The 15,330-nt window shown below is 43.2% G+C and overlaps 1 protein-coding gene across 4 annotated transcripts in view; it reads left to right on the top strand.

Annotated features, from left to right (window-relative positions):
* Positions 1–15,330, top strand: part of LOC126355866 (arylsulfatase B-like) — a 278,969-nt gene that overhangs the window by 242,676 nt on the left and 20,963 nt on the right. For all 4 annotated transcript variants that reach the window (XM_050006366.1, XM_050006365.1, XM_050006367.1 and 1 more), the window contains exon 6: positions 10,498–10,655. In XM_050006366.1, coding sequence (XP_049862323.1) covers positions 10,498–10,655 — 158 coding nt within the window. The remainder of the gene's footprint in view (positions 1–10,497; positions 10,656–15,330) is intronic.

Below are 15,330 nucleotides of genomic sequence, written 5' to 3'. Positions count from 1 at the left end.
TAATTCCCTCTTCAAAGAATTCAGCCGCCTGCACCGACAGCCAAGAGTTCACGGCCGCTTTCACTTCATCGTCGTCATTGAAGCGCTGCCCACCAAGATGGTGTTTCAGGTACCGGAAAAGGTGAAAATCGCTAGGAGCAACGTCGGGGCTGTACGGTGCATGGTCCGAAACTTCCCAGTCAAAAGAATCAATCAAATCCCGAGTCTTTGGAGAGGTGTGAGGCTTAGCGTTATCGTGCAAGAGCAAAACTCCTTTTGTCAGCATGCCACGCCTTTGGTTTGAATTGCTCTGCGGAGCTTCTTTAGAGTTGCACAGTAGGCATCTGAGTTGATTGTCGTTCCTCGTGGCATAAAGTACACTACCAAAACACCGCGCCGGTACCAGAACACAGTTGCCATAATCTTGCGCTTTGACAGCGTCTGTTTGGTTTTGACCTTGACGGGGGAGGTTGTGTGTCGCCATTCCATCGATTGTCGCTTGCTTTCGGGAGTGATATGGGATACCCATGTTTCATCTCCAGTGACAATTTGACTCAACATGTCATCCCCTTCTTCCTCGTAACGAATCAAAAAGTCCAATGAAGTGGCAAATCTCTTCCCCTTGTGGTCCTCTGTGAGGAGTCTGGGTACCCACCGAGAACACAGTTTCTTAAAGTTTAGGTTTTCATACACAATTTTGTACAAAACCGATCTTGAAACTTGTGCAAATTCCAAAGAAAGAGTGGAAATTGTGAATCTTCTGTCCTCACGAATCTTTCTTTCACTGCAGCCACCAAATCATCAGTGATTACATAGGGCCGGCCTGAGCGTTCTTCGTCATGGACCTTTTGACGGCCATTTTTAAACTCTCTAACCCATTGAAGCACTTTACCTTCAATCATTGCATTCAAGCCATAAACTTCCGTCAACTGACGAGGAATTTCTGCAGCTGATAGGCTTCTGGCGGTCAAAAACGTATCACTGACCGTATCTCACACCCGGCGGGCGATTCAATAATCGTAAACATTATATAGTAGCACAGCGATGCGTATACGTCAGCTACAGAGCTGCAACTTGCATCAGTGTGAACGGGAAGGATGCCGACAAGTGGCGCGGTAGCTTCTTGCGGCGTCCGCGCGAACTACGGGACTATACGCGCGAACGGCCCTTACTTAGAAAACAAGCCTCGTAGATGTAGATGTAGTACATGAAACTTTTCCTGGGACAGTTTCATTTTGGCATATGAATGTAACAGCAAGAATATGAAATTTATTTAAAGATACAATTTTCTCAATGTGAAAACTAAAAAAAACATTACGCAACTACAGAGACTTGTGCAACTGAACTTTGACGACTTACTGTATAATGTAACCAGGTGCGTGTAGTTGTGTGTACATGCTACAGCAAGTTTACTATGAACTGGGAGTGGGCTATCCGCCTTACGGAATATCTGTGCATAGTTCAGCGACTTTTGAAAAAAATGAAGTCTGAACTATTCTGTTATAATTAGAACGAATACTCTCCTAGTAAGCACAAACTACTGAGTGTGAAGCCGGAGATGGCGAAAATATTTTCAAATGGTTAAATGGTGTTCTCCAAGTACAACTATATGATCAGCTACATGACATGGATACATTCAACGAAGGGTGTCCGATAGGACAAGAGAGCGAAGATGAGCCTACTGTATTCTACTGTGTTGTAGAGTACACTTCAAGAATGACGTCTGCTTTGTAAAAACATTCTACAACACTTAACAGGCGTAACGTCTGTTGTACCAGTTCCAGTTAGGTTGCTACCACTGACAGAACTACTGAGTGACAAAGTCAAACTTCCACTGTTTACTACGGTGCCAGTTATAATACTTTCGTTTGGAAGACACTCGACCTCAGTACAGTATAGCTCTGAATCAAAGTCCAAATCTGGTTGCTAAATGCTTCCAAGAACTTTTTCTAAGTCCGGTTGTGAAGCGAAAAACTGATGGACGAGCGGCACTCATGAGAGATTAGTTGCTGCACTCGTCCTACCTAGCAGGCTGGGCGTCGGGCCCAGAAGTAGATCCACTGATTGACTCTCCAGTCGACTTGAACTTGTTGGGCCGTACAGCCCACACTAACACCCAGCAGACGGTGCCATACCGTTTGACGCTCTATTTCGTCTCACATGACAGGGGATGAAAGCATGGCAACAAATGTCACCCTCTGCAGGCCACGCCCGAACTATGGCTTTTAGAGGCACGTTGCGAGTCATCTCACCGATTAACGCCTGCTCAGCAGGCAACCCAAATTGCACTTCTGTACCGCGGGGAGCCGCAAGGAACTGGAGATTTCACAGGGCTGACCGAGGAAATTGTTACGACTCGCATCGAGGCTCTCAAATGTGTTGCCTGGTCATTATGCAGATTTGTTGGACGCTACTGATATTTCGACTTCCCGAAAAATGAGAGCTGCTGTGAGGAAACATGTGAATTAAGAATAGAAAGGGGAAAGACTGAATTGCAGTCCGAAACGCAAACGGAAGTCAGTGTGGTAAGAGAAATTTTGTAAATGAATTACCTCGTTCCGGCTAAATAACGTGTAAGTACTACACTGGGCTATAAAATGTGATATGTAGGATATTTTTTATTTTAATTTTTATTTATTTATTTATTTATTTTTTTTTTTATTTTGACAGGAATTGCGTCTCAGCTCCCTATTAACCCGAATAAACTTGAGGTTGCTGTATTTTATTTTGTAATTTAGTTTCCTAGTAAATTACAACCTTGTTCGTACCGTTTATTCTGTAGTACTGAGACCAAAAAGTTTTACTAATTTTATACTGAGCCATCTGTTTTTCTGTCGTGGTAGCATGGACTGATCTGGTGGTAAACTAGTAACCTTAATCTGGGTTTCTGGTCAAAAATAGGCAGAAATGGGACTTCAAAACATTTAACTTCTAATGTCAATTTACTTTTATTACATCCATTGATGATGCATTCGTACCCTATAAGTGCACTGGCCACAATGTGATTAATTAAAGTAGGAGGAATCTCTGCTCTAAAAAAAAGTAAAACAATGTCTTTGCTCTGATGCAGCGGAAACAAACAGTATAGTATGGCTTTAAGGAGACGAACGCAAGGTTTAGCAATACCCTGTACAGAAACATTTTAATCCATTTCCTGATGCATCTGAGAATGACCTGCAAGGCCTGAAGTAAAAGACTGAATTTAAACCTTTAGATTTACTACACTAACTTTTTTACATGGAGGAGGATTAACTGGGTAACGAATAATGTTCTGGAGTACTACTGTCCCTTACGAATACAGACTTGGCGGTAACTCAGCAGAGGAAGTGATCAGTATGGGGGGTGGGTGGTGGGGGGTGGGTGGTAAGGGGGTGGGGGAGTGGGGGGCCTCTATAGGAACAAGAAGGATTTTATAAACCTGTGCACGATCTATCATGCTGCATCAAAGACAGGCATTGCTGAGAACAAAGAAGAAGAGAGAAAGTTGTTATTATTCATTCACAGAAATTTTCGGGGCTGATAAACTTAAAAAAATTTCGTTAATCGATTGGCACAGAACAAGAGCAGGGCGAAAGAAAGACTGGATGCTAATTACAGTCATTGAAACAAGATAACGAACACACTGTTCAGCCTAAAACAGGGCGGTGTAAGTAATGTAGCTTACGACACACCTGACAAATATATCAGCATTTCCAAAAGAATTTGGTACGAAGAACTGGGAGTACTAACCAGCGCTGGTCACAAACTGTCTAACGGTACGCCAGCAAGCAGTTCCCTTGCGTCACACCGTAATTGCCTCCTGGTACAACTGAACAGCGTGTCCACATAGGCCAACCGCATTTCTGCACATCCTCCCGTCTTAAACTGCCTAGTTCGCTCCACTACTCCGGCAAGAAGACTCACATTATTGACATATCTTCCGGTCAATCAAAGCTCTAACTTCCAGGAGTAACATGACGGAGCCATCGACTCGTGTCAAAAGGGCGGAATATCGGTTCCTTGTTCATTCGTTTTAACGGACAGGCTCTCTTGAAAGATCTCGAAACTTGTACCGCAAGCTTCACGCAAGCAATGGAAACACACGGCCACAAATACGTAGGGAGTGATCATTCCATATGCGTGCTCCAAGTCACGTACCCCAAGTCAGAGAGATCTGGTGTCCTCTAACACCATCTCTCTCCTTGCTCTCCGATCTCTACTCCCCCCATCCCCTCCCAACCTACTGTGTTGTGGATTTAGTTCTCTAAGCTTGGGTAGAGCAGAGAATTCGCATTAGCCTACAGCAAGGCTAAAAATCGATTTCATGCAAGACAGGGACTGTCCATGAAATAGAATCTGCTGACCATCAAGAGGAAAGCCAAGATTAAAATAAAACACACACCTCAGATCAATTTTTATAGGCGTTGGTACGAGTAGAAAATGATAAAAATAGGATATGAAAATGATAAAATACCGTCGAACCGTCAATTAGGGCGGATCACAAACAAAAACTCAAGTACACATGGTTTTCCAAAACGTTATCGTGGAAGTAGGGGCCAGGAGGCGCTGGTGAAATAACACACACCGCTAAAGATACCTTTTTATTTTAAAACATACTCAATAATAAATTTTTCAGTCTGGCAATTCTTTAAAAAAATTTCAAAACGATTTCAAATACCTTGATGATTTTCATCATGAAAAGCAGATTACCAGGTATGACATTAACAACTTGCCAGTAATGAGATATTAACTTGACATATGTATATAAGACAATAAAATAGTTCTATGTAAAGGATATTACAAGGTCTGACGTTAACAGTAAGAATATTTTAAACTGGTTATACTTGTTATATCGATATCAAACTTGTTATAGCAATCAAAAAAACTTTAACTAGCTACCTTGCACTAAGCAAAATAGTTGTCCCTCGCCAGTTACTTAGATAAATGTGAATAAACGAGCACACAAACCTTCACACTAAAGGCAGTTCCCCCAAATAAATTTTCCTTAGCTCGGTGAGGGAGTGACACGTGTAAAGTGGCCCAAATCACAATAGGTGGAATAGTTACTGGTGGTCTACAGGGCCACAGCAGATCAGCCCCAAAACTTCCATTACAAGCCACCACCTCACCGAGTTACTCAAAACCAGAATATGTAGCAAGTGCAGTGCCTGCACAGACTCCGAACCACAGAGACACGCGACACCGACCGTAAATCACCCCCATCGAGGTGTGAGTAAAACGGTCCGACCAAGAAGCAATTACCACATTCCGGCGGACAGGCAAACGAAAACTGTGGTGGGACGACCCCAACAAAACCACTGGTGAAGAAACTCATACACTTCTAGTACTTGAAAACCTTCTTATACGTAACTAACTCTGTTACATAAAGCCAGTACTCAACTTTTCACACTCCACCACAGCGTGAGCCAATCGCTGCCAGTGGTTTCAACTGCCGATAAGAAGATATACGGTCCTATGCTCTGATATCGTGTACCACGGCTTCCAAGCTTCATAAGCCACGTACATGGGGGTAAGGCAGACTTAGCCCCTGACAACCTACAGGTCGGCCAAAGCACGTGGCGAGCAGTTGACGACCCCCAACAGCAGGGACCCGCTCGCACCACCACCTCTCTCGGTCACCGCCCACTATCTACTCCTCGATCGTCAAGCGACCGTACACTTGCTCCACCTCCCGCCAGAGGGCGGTAGCGATCCAAACAGCCCGCCAAACCGAAAGCGCCACCGCAAACACTAGACGCGAAGCGAAAGCACTCCGCCTGGTGCGCTGTTCGAAGAGCCGGACACAACTACGGCTCAACCGTATCTAGTTGATAGGCTACACTCTAGTGAAACACGTACGCAAATAAACAGACGTCTTTCAGTTTTACTTAACATAATGGACGGACGCCTTACCTGTCGCCACAGGCATTAGTTAACGCAAAGTAGGGAAGTAGTATGCACCACATGTTAATAAATTGTGTAAACTTTGGTTTATGTGTTGTCACATATTTAAGTGTTTCTGCATCGTGTTTCCTGAGGTGTAGGCAAGGGACCAGCCCAGCATTGTCTAAAACTGCATAAACACACACACACACACACACACCCACACACACACACACACACACGTCCTCAATCACAACTAACCGATCGTTAATATTACTCGTATATTTGAAGCTGTCATCGATATTTTGTTTGACTTCCAATTTCTTTCTGTTTAAATATTGTGTAGTTTACAAATATGTGTTGCCTAGCGTGGATAGTAATGCATTGTTTTGGCTGAAAACAGTTTTCTGAAATTTGATGTCTGGGTCTGGAAATTCCATAAGGACGACTTACTCCTAGGTCCAACATGGCAGTGACTCTTCTAGCTGGCTAAACATTCCACTGTAAACTTCGACAAAACCGTATACAAACTCTTCGCTGCTTATTGAGTAACTGAAATCCATGCGTCACCACGCCCTCCTCTAAAAGAAGTAAAACATTCACCGAATCGTTTAAAATTTCTGTAGTAATCTAATATCTTAAAAAAATAATGTACATAGGTGTTATACAGTATCTGATCAAGTATTAAAGTTGGATGATAGAAGCAGACATTGCACATACTGTCATCTTTGCAATGGTCTGGAAGGGACGAAGACGAGGAGGCAATGTCATACCACAATTTTACATGGCGTATCCAAGTACAACTTGTAAGTTCCTTTAAAGAAAATTCCCTTCGAATGTATCAGATCAATGCAACAACAATTAACCGGCACAGAAGCCCACGTCATTTAATCTTATTTGCATCTAGCAGTGTCCAGCGTGACCTAAATAAACAACATTACAGTCGAAAGCCCAGAGCAAAATACTGTAGTATATGGCTGAGAAATATGAAACGTGAACAGCTTATAAGATAAATTTTATTATTTTGAGTTTTTTCTCAAAATAGAAGTTTTTTTATTTCTTTTTTTACTTCTAATAGCTCGGATTAGAAGTTCGGTGTCCTAAATGAATTGATCTGTCCTAGGTGTTCAAAAAATGCCTAATAATCAGCTTTACAGAAGTTACATTATCTCACTGAAGTAATAAAATTAATCCCTCCACAATAGCTTGGTAGCCTCCAGATATGTTTACTTTGCTGGCAGCTTTCGTAGATTTGTAGTTGCTTTTCTAATATGAAAAAAGGTTTCGGGTTTGAATAGTAATGGACATACAGCAGGTCGAAATTATGTCACGTCTACGGTCATCAAAAATAATATAGGCCACTGCCAGTCAAAAGTTTTGTATCAGCTATCACTACTATGGATTTGCGGTTAAGCAGGGCTATCCCCTTTACTTGAGACGGTTCCATTCGAACAGGCCTCATTCCTTCTGATGCATGTGTACCAATCCTCGTGTTAGTTTACAGTACTTTGTGAGCGTCTAGCAGTGTGTTCGTATAGCTGCTAAGGTAAATTCCCTATTACCGACGAACGCGGCGGAATCTGGAGACATACTGAAAAACGTGCTGTGACTGCAGCTCTGCATCAGTAAGGCTATTCTAGTAACACAATAGTAACAAAAATTGTCGTACCTCAACCTAAACTGGCGTATACACTGCAGCGGATAAAGCATACTGGTGCCAATTCACGTGTGTCATAGGGGGAAGATCTCTTCCTGTGTGTACAGTGTAAAAGTCAGAGGACCTGCGCCTGAAATTACTATGCGTGCAGTTACAGTCTCCTTGAACAAGTGTTATAGAGGTGCACTATGGTCAAAATGACATTATCGTGCAAATAAAATCAGGTGAAACGATTGCAGTAGGCACAGAAACATAAAATCTGGAGCATGCAGCAATCGTCCAACGCGACATTCACGCACTAATTTAAGTCGTAAGTACTTGGAAGCCATTGTCGAATGCTTGCTCGTCGACTTTGTGGACAACGTACCAAGTGTCAGTGTATGACGCCAACGATGAGGAATGGTGGAGGGTCGGTCTTGGTGTGGATGTTTTGTGGGTGATACAGTCATTGATCTATTGGGATTAAATGAAACTGTAGGGAAGGAAGAATATCACAGGAAACTGATGAACAATGCAGTTCACCTAGCAAGAGACTTACTAGTTGTGAGTTTATTCTGCAGCAGGTCCGTAAACCTGATTCTAAATTGTGCCGACGGTACGTCGAAAAGAGAAATGTGGGGAATTGAAGACTACGATTTGGCCGAATTAGTCACCTGACTTAAATCCCAATGAATTCTTATGGAATGAACTGGACATGTCATTTAATGTTGAAGGGCTATTTAATTCATAAACGAATTGGACTGCAATATCTGCAAAAGCACTGCAAAATCTTATCGCCAGAATGCCATGAGATTCTGAGTGCAAAGGGTGGACGCTTTGAAGAGACTAAAATCGAAAACATATTGTCCTGCACTTAACGAAAGACAGAGAAAATATTTATTTTGTTGGTCTAGTTATGCGATGTGCTTGTACATTGAAATAAAGTACACAGCCATTTACATGTGTGATCGTAAACAGTTGACGGTAGTGTAGCTGAAAAATGGCAAAGGAATACTTCTGGGCACACGATAAGGTAGCAGTTAACCCTACCACTGTTAATTGCCAGGTTACGGTATTTTTGTTTTTACAGATTTTCGCGCATTTCATCTTGGATATAAAACCTGTACCTGAAGCCAATTTTCAAAAGTCTAATGTGCCATATAAAGAAGCAATTAAATTTCCGCTGAATTACCGGTAAGCCACCTAGCAACAGTGTGGATTGAGCCTCGCATCGCTCCCTACAACTGGTAGATGACAATAAATGAAATGTTTTTCTTTTCTTTATAACGGAGATAGCCGCCTTGACCAAGGGAACCAAGGAGTTTCTCTTTGAATAATTCCCGAACTGTCACTGGTGGTCAAAGTCAGTGATGCCTTTTAAGGCACTACCAACTGACAGCTCTCCAGAAACCATGATTTGATTTACCTTTGTTGTTGTTGTGGTCTTCAGTGCTGAGACTGGTTTGATGCAGCTCTCCATGCTACTCTATCCTGTGCAAGCTTCTTCATCTCCCAGTACCTACTGCAATCTATATCCTTCTGAATCTGCTTAGTGTATTCATCTCTTGGTCTCCGTCTACGATTTTTACCATCCACGCTGCCCTCCAATACTAAATTGGTGATCCCTCGATGTCTCAGAAGATGTCCTACCAACCGATCCCTTCTTCTAGTCAATTTGTGCCACAAACGTCTCTTCTCCCTAATCCTATTCAGTACCTCCTCATTAGTTATGTGATCTACCCATCTAATCTTCAGCATTGTTCTGCAGCACCACATTTCGAAAGCTTCTATTCTCTTCTTGTCCACACTATTTATCGTCCATGTTTCACTTCCATACATGGCTACACTCCATACGAATACATTCAGAGTATGAATACTATGTCACATTAATCATACAGTGAAAGCTTCTACGGCCGGTATTGACCTCACTTCACACTACAGGACTTATAGGCCGTGGCTGATGTGTAAAACTTTCTCCTAACGTCTCCTCCCCGGTTGTGGGAGACATCTTCTTATGTAAAGTGGCCAACTGTTTCGAATATATGGGCAGTGTGGTGCACACAACAGTCCATCACATGACATCTGCTATGAGATTATCTCTCCTGATGCCAACATTCTCCATTGACAATAAGAGATCGACGTTCTTATGGTGCACCGTTGATATTTTTCTCCTTTCTGTTAAAATTATTACGGAGTTTATATATCTCAGTAACTTCTCTATACATGCGCGCATATAATGTGATGTTTCAGTTCACTAGTAATGGGACGGTGTAGAGCAATAATGGTATGGAACCTACCTACAGGCTCACCAGGGAGATAAAATAATGCTTGAGATCGGTAAAAGATATGCGACATTCTTGGGCTATACCAGACGTACATAATATTCTTTGTAGTTGTGGAATGGTTTATATTGGTACCACGAAAAGAAATGTTACCACCATTCTGGGTGAACAGAAGACGAGTTGACGCCTGGGACATACGTAAAAATTTACCGTAGAGGAACACGTTCTCCAAGAGGATGATCATGAAATAAACTCAATGACATTAGGGTCATATAGAAAACATCGGATTACCATTCTCGCATAAATAGAGAGTCTGTGGAGATTTATAAACAACATAATAGTTTTAACAGAAACGAGGAAGGTGTTAAATTAGATAAAATTCGAATGTCGACATTGTACTGCAAGAATGCGACGATCGATTACTTTAAATCGAGAATGTTGTCATTACCAGAGATAATCCCGCCGCCGACGTCATGTGATGGACTGTGGCGCGCTTCACACAGACAATATATTCGGCGCCCCCTGGAGTTCTCATTGGAGTTCGCCGCTTCACCTCTCAAGATGTCTACCAAAGTCGGGGAGGAAACATTATTAGATTGTTTTATACATCGACCTCGATGTATTAGTCCGAAAGTTTCAAGTGAATAAGATGTCTACCTTCATTCCGCCGGTATTTTAGGGTAGTTATACATGACAACAAGTGGTGCAGTGGCATCGAGTGGACTGATGTGTTTGCAGCGATGATCGCCAAACTGGACGAGTCTGTGGGGCGCGTGATGACGGCGCTGCAGGCCCGAGACATGCTGGACAACTCCATCGTCGTCTTCATCTCGGACAACGGTGCGCCCACAATCGGCACCTACCCCAACTGGGGCTCCAACTGGCCGCTCCGAGGGGTGAGTACGTCACATCGCAGCACACTCCAGAGAGCAACCCAAGCCATGCTGATACATCTTCGTTTTGTAACTCCAAAGGCTAGTCCGACTCTATTTTTCTCGTTTCTCTGGTAAATATCTCGAATCTTGTTGAGTCCTGCCTACTTGTCGAATATGGGGTGCCTAGGAAACCTGCTTTCTCGGATCGCTAGACAACAATTCAAGCAAGTAGTATTAATCAATTTTTATTGCACTAAGATAAATGATAATACTCATCTCGAGAATTTAAAAAGCTGTGTCGCAATCAATGGGCGACAGACAAATTAAGAAAAACTTTTCAGTGTATACAACTCTTAATAAAAATAAGACAATACAGTTCCTAAGTCGCTGCTTGTAAGGTGTCAGGCAAATCCAACACCCTCCATGTAAACCCTGACATGATAAGCAAATCCAGTAGTATGTCACATAGCTCCAAATAAATCGTGACATTAAATTAACCAAAGTAATACGAGTAACGAGTGAGCAAATGGAATACCACAGACTAACACAAGAATGCCTAAATGTATGTCATACCTTCCCACCTTGAGACAGACGCTGTTCCGAGGGGAGAAACGAGAACAGAAGCCGAGAGCAGAACCGTGTTAAGCTAGAAGGCCCTACGATAAGGGACAAACTGGACACCAACGTCGCCAGCTAACCACTAGGACAACGCCAGCTGCAAGTTTTAGCGTGAGACTTTTTCGTGTCTCTGTTGTTGCGTCAAGAGCCACCCCCCCCACCCCCCCCCTCCACCCCCCCACCACCCAGGCCCTTGCTGAAAGCTAGAGCCTTCCAGAAGAACAGTATAGATCTTACGATAACGCTAAAAGGACCACACCAGCTGCAAGTTTTAGCGTGAGACTTTTTCGCGTCTCTGTTACGTTGCAAACTTTAAAAACATTGCCCCACCACGAAAAGTATAACGTTTCTTATTGGATAGACAGAATTTTTTGTAGGCGGAGCCATTGAGACCCTGATTGGTCAGATGAAAACACAGCCAGATAGTTTTTTTTTAACCAACTTCGGTAAATGTTAGTAAGGAGAAGTTAGGAGAAGTAGTTAGTTCCGAGAAGGCAACGTGAGAGGAGCTGTGTTGCCCGCTACCGCCTTGACGCTGCCTAAACACCGACAAGGTAATGAACGCACGCGATGCCGCATTTTTCAGTGCATAAGGCTTCACTCAGAACTGCAGAAGTCTCATCTGTTACACCCCCTTTTTTGCGTAATACTAGTGTCGATCGTCAATTAAAGCTCATGGTGTTCACATTTGCCACTTGAAGTAAAAATCTGAAACGCGATGATTTTTCTGTTATATAGTTATTGAGAAGCTACATCAGCGACTGTAATTTACGACAAGTTAGATAAGTAATTAAAGATAACTGAGGGTCACCGTAGAGCATTTTGATAGTTTTCTCTTTTGTGAAACTTAATTTAAACCTAGATTATAGATGTGATTTGGCGTAGGTCATCCTTCGATCCATTGTACAACCCATTCAGGGAATATTCGTTCACATTTTGGTTGAACTCAGTTGGTTTTTACCATCCTGTATTAAAACACTTCCCTTTATAAATAGTGCAATTTATAAACAATGTTTTGTGAGTAGAATAAAATTTCCAATGGTAAACTTAACTGCTTTTTCGAGGTTATTTTACCAGCTAACTAAAAATAGGAAAGCCCTGAAGCCCTTCCACTAAATATAGTTAGTATTAAGATTCTTTTACAGGGAGTGCAGTGGAGCTGACGCTGAAATAATTAAGTATTTGATTATATCATCGCTAGTCTCACTGAACACTTCTGAATTCTACATGTCATGTGTGGTCTGGCGTCTCCTTACCAGCAACGTGTCCCAGGTTCAAACTAGTCAATTCCCTAAAAAACACTCTCAGAGCGTCGTTGCGCTAAAGTGGTAGGGAGACACGATATAGCACAAACAGACACCACCATGAATGTTAGATGCTGTAGAGCTCGCACAACGGCTAGTCTTCAACTAGGCCGCGGCCAGGCAGAGCGGCGCGTATGTCCTCTTCTTGTAGATGGCACTGCAGTCTCGGTGTCGTCCTACAGAGGTGTCGGTCAGCGTACTTCGTCTCACAGCCGTCTGTGCTCTAACGTTCTCTACGAGAGTGTCGGCATTTGACGTTACGCCGGAACAGTTCTAACCGTAGTATCTGGACCAGATGTCAATATGAAACGATAATGAAATCAAGACCCTAAGCTGTTGAGACGTATATACATCAACGGGGACAGTAGAAAGTGGGCGCTCCGACCGGGACTCGATCACGGGAACTTCTGCTTGCATGATAGGCGCTCTATCCATCTGAGCCACCGAGGGCACAGTGCGACAATGCGACTGCAGGGCTTTATCCCTTGCACGCTCTTCGTGACACCCACATTCCCAACTTCACACACTACATTCGTAGTGCCCATTCCCATTTCTGTCGTTACTTGCGGCAGACATTCTTACCGAGTCCCGAAGACTAAACGCTAACCAGCCATTGACCTTCTTCTTCCATGCTGGATGCACACGCATTGCCCGAACTCTCACGGGACTCGGTAAGATTGTCTGCCGCGAGTAATGAGTGTAACGGGCAGGGGCACTGCCAATGCAGTGTGCGGACATGAAGTTGGGAATGTGGGTGTCACGGGGAGCGTGGAAGCGATAAATCCTTGCAGTCGCACTGTCCTCAGGGCCCTCGGTGGCTCAGATGGGTAGAGCGTCTGCCATGTACGCAGGAGATCCCGGTTTCGAGTTCCGGTCGTGGTACACATTTTCAACTGTCCTCGTTGATGTACTTCAACGCCTGTCGACAGCTTAGGGTCTTGATTTTATTATCATTTCGTTCTACGAGAGCTGCAAGGTAACCGATGGTATCTGTTCTTTCGGACAGGTCCAAAAGAACAGACACCATCTTCAAATATAGATGTCAACATAGGTGTCACAGTATGTATTAAACTTTTTCTAAAATAGTGACTGTATATAAGAGAGCTTCCAAGAGGCGAACAATTTATCTACATCCTATTAGATACTGTTATTATTAACGTCATGTTATGCATCTGTAACGGGAATGAAGTACAGGTCCAGAATGTCTGCTGCGTGAAGAGTGTGAAATGGTAAATTTTCCCCAAAGCCTATCTTTTTGAGCAGAAGTATTCAGAATACTAACGATAGACATTTTCTTTAATTTCAGGCACCATTGTCACATTTCCTTTCGGAATTGTTAGCGAACCTGTATAATTTATGTCAATAAATGAAATAAGATCAAACAGGATTCCATGATCGTAACAGAACTAATTAATGTAACGTTTTACCTTTATCATGTTTTATTTTAATGTACTATACAGCTTAAGGCATTTCGGCGTAAGCTACCATCAAACTGAGCGCTAGCTTATGCTACATATTTGTACGTATGTAAAAATCTGGCGAGACTGTGTCGATGGACTTTTAAAATAGATTGTGGTGGTGATCCAAGCCGAAAAGCGTCAAGGTGTATGGTCTAGGAAAATGAAAAGCAATGAAGCCAGAATTTTATATAAACTGACTTCTGGAACTTCTCTGTGGCGCAGAGCAAATGTTCAGCTTTCCATGTTTGGTCTTCGTCATATCTGTACCAGCTTTTTATTATTATAATTTATTAAGCACACAAATACGCTGACGAACCAAAACAATATGACCACCTGTTTAATAGCTGGTTGCAGTGATTCTGCTTGACATGGATCAGAAAGTTCTTGGTAGGTTTCGCGATGTATGAGAGACCATATGCCACCGCTCATATCATGAAATTCCCATAAATTATGGGCCGGTGATTTGCCTGTGCGCAGCTCACGCCCGATATGTGTTCCAACGGGTACAGATCAGCTGCATTTGCTGTCCAAGGCATCACTGTGATTTCACTATCATTGCCGTCACACCACTACAGCACGATTCTGATCTCGTGACAGACAGTTACCTTGCCGGAAGATGTCATCGCCATTGGGGAAGACATCAAGCATGAATCGATGCAGGTGGTCCTCAGTAATGTTCACGTGGTCCACAGCTGCCACGATGCCTTCGGTAACCACCTCAGCTCCCACGGAAGCTGAACTCAACCTGCCCTATAGCATAATTCTGACATCACCGGCCTGCATCTCTGGTGCAGCGCATGTTTCAAGCACCCATTCGCTTGCATGACAGACAGCGTGTAAGGAAAAAATTGACGATGTCGTTGGGTCAACACGGAAGCAAGTAGGGGTCGTGTGCTGTGGAGCTCCATCTTCAACAACTGCCTTCAACCGAGTGCTCCGAAACACATGTGACGGCAACAGCACTGTATCTTGTCTTCAGATCTGCCACAGAAAGCGTGTAAGGAAAAAATTGACGATGTCGTTGGGTCAACACGGAAGCAAGTAGGGGTCGTGTGCTGTGGAGCTCCATCTTCAACATCTGCCTTCAACCGAGTGCTCCGAAACACATGTGACGGCAACAGCACTGTATCTTGTCTTCAGATCTGCCACAGATCGCTGCCTATCCTACGTTACACAGCGTGCAATGCTCTTGTCTCCACACTTTGTGATGAGAAAGGGACATCCAATACTCGTAAATTCATCATCCTTCAATCACTTTCCGCAGATGTTCACGACAGTAGTACACAACTGCCGATCCGACTCGCCGTTTCAGAG

This window comes from Schistocerca gregaria, chromosome 3 (genome assembly GCF_023897955.1).
Source record: "Schistocerca gregaria isolate iqSchGreg1 chromosome 3, iqSchGreg1.2, whole genome shotgun sequence".
Lineage (NCBI taxonomy): Eukaryota > Metazoa > Arthropoda > Insecta > Orthoptera > Acrididae > Schistocerca > Schistocerca gregaria.
This window is presented reverse-complemented; position numbering and strand designations above follow the sequence as displayed.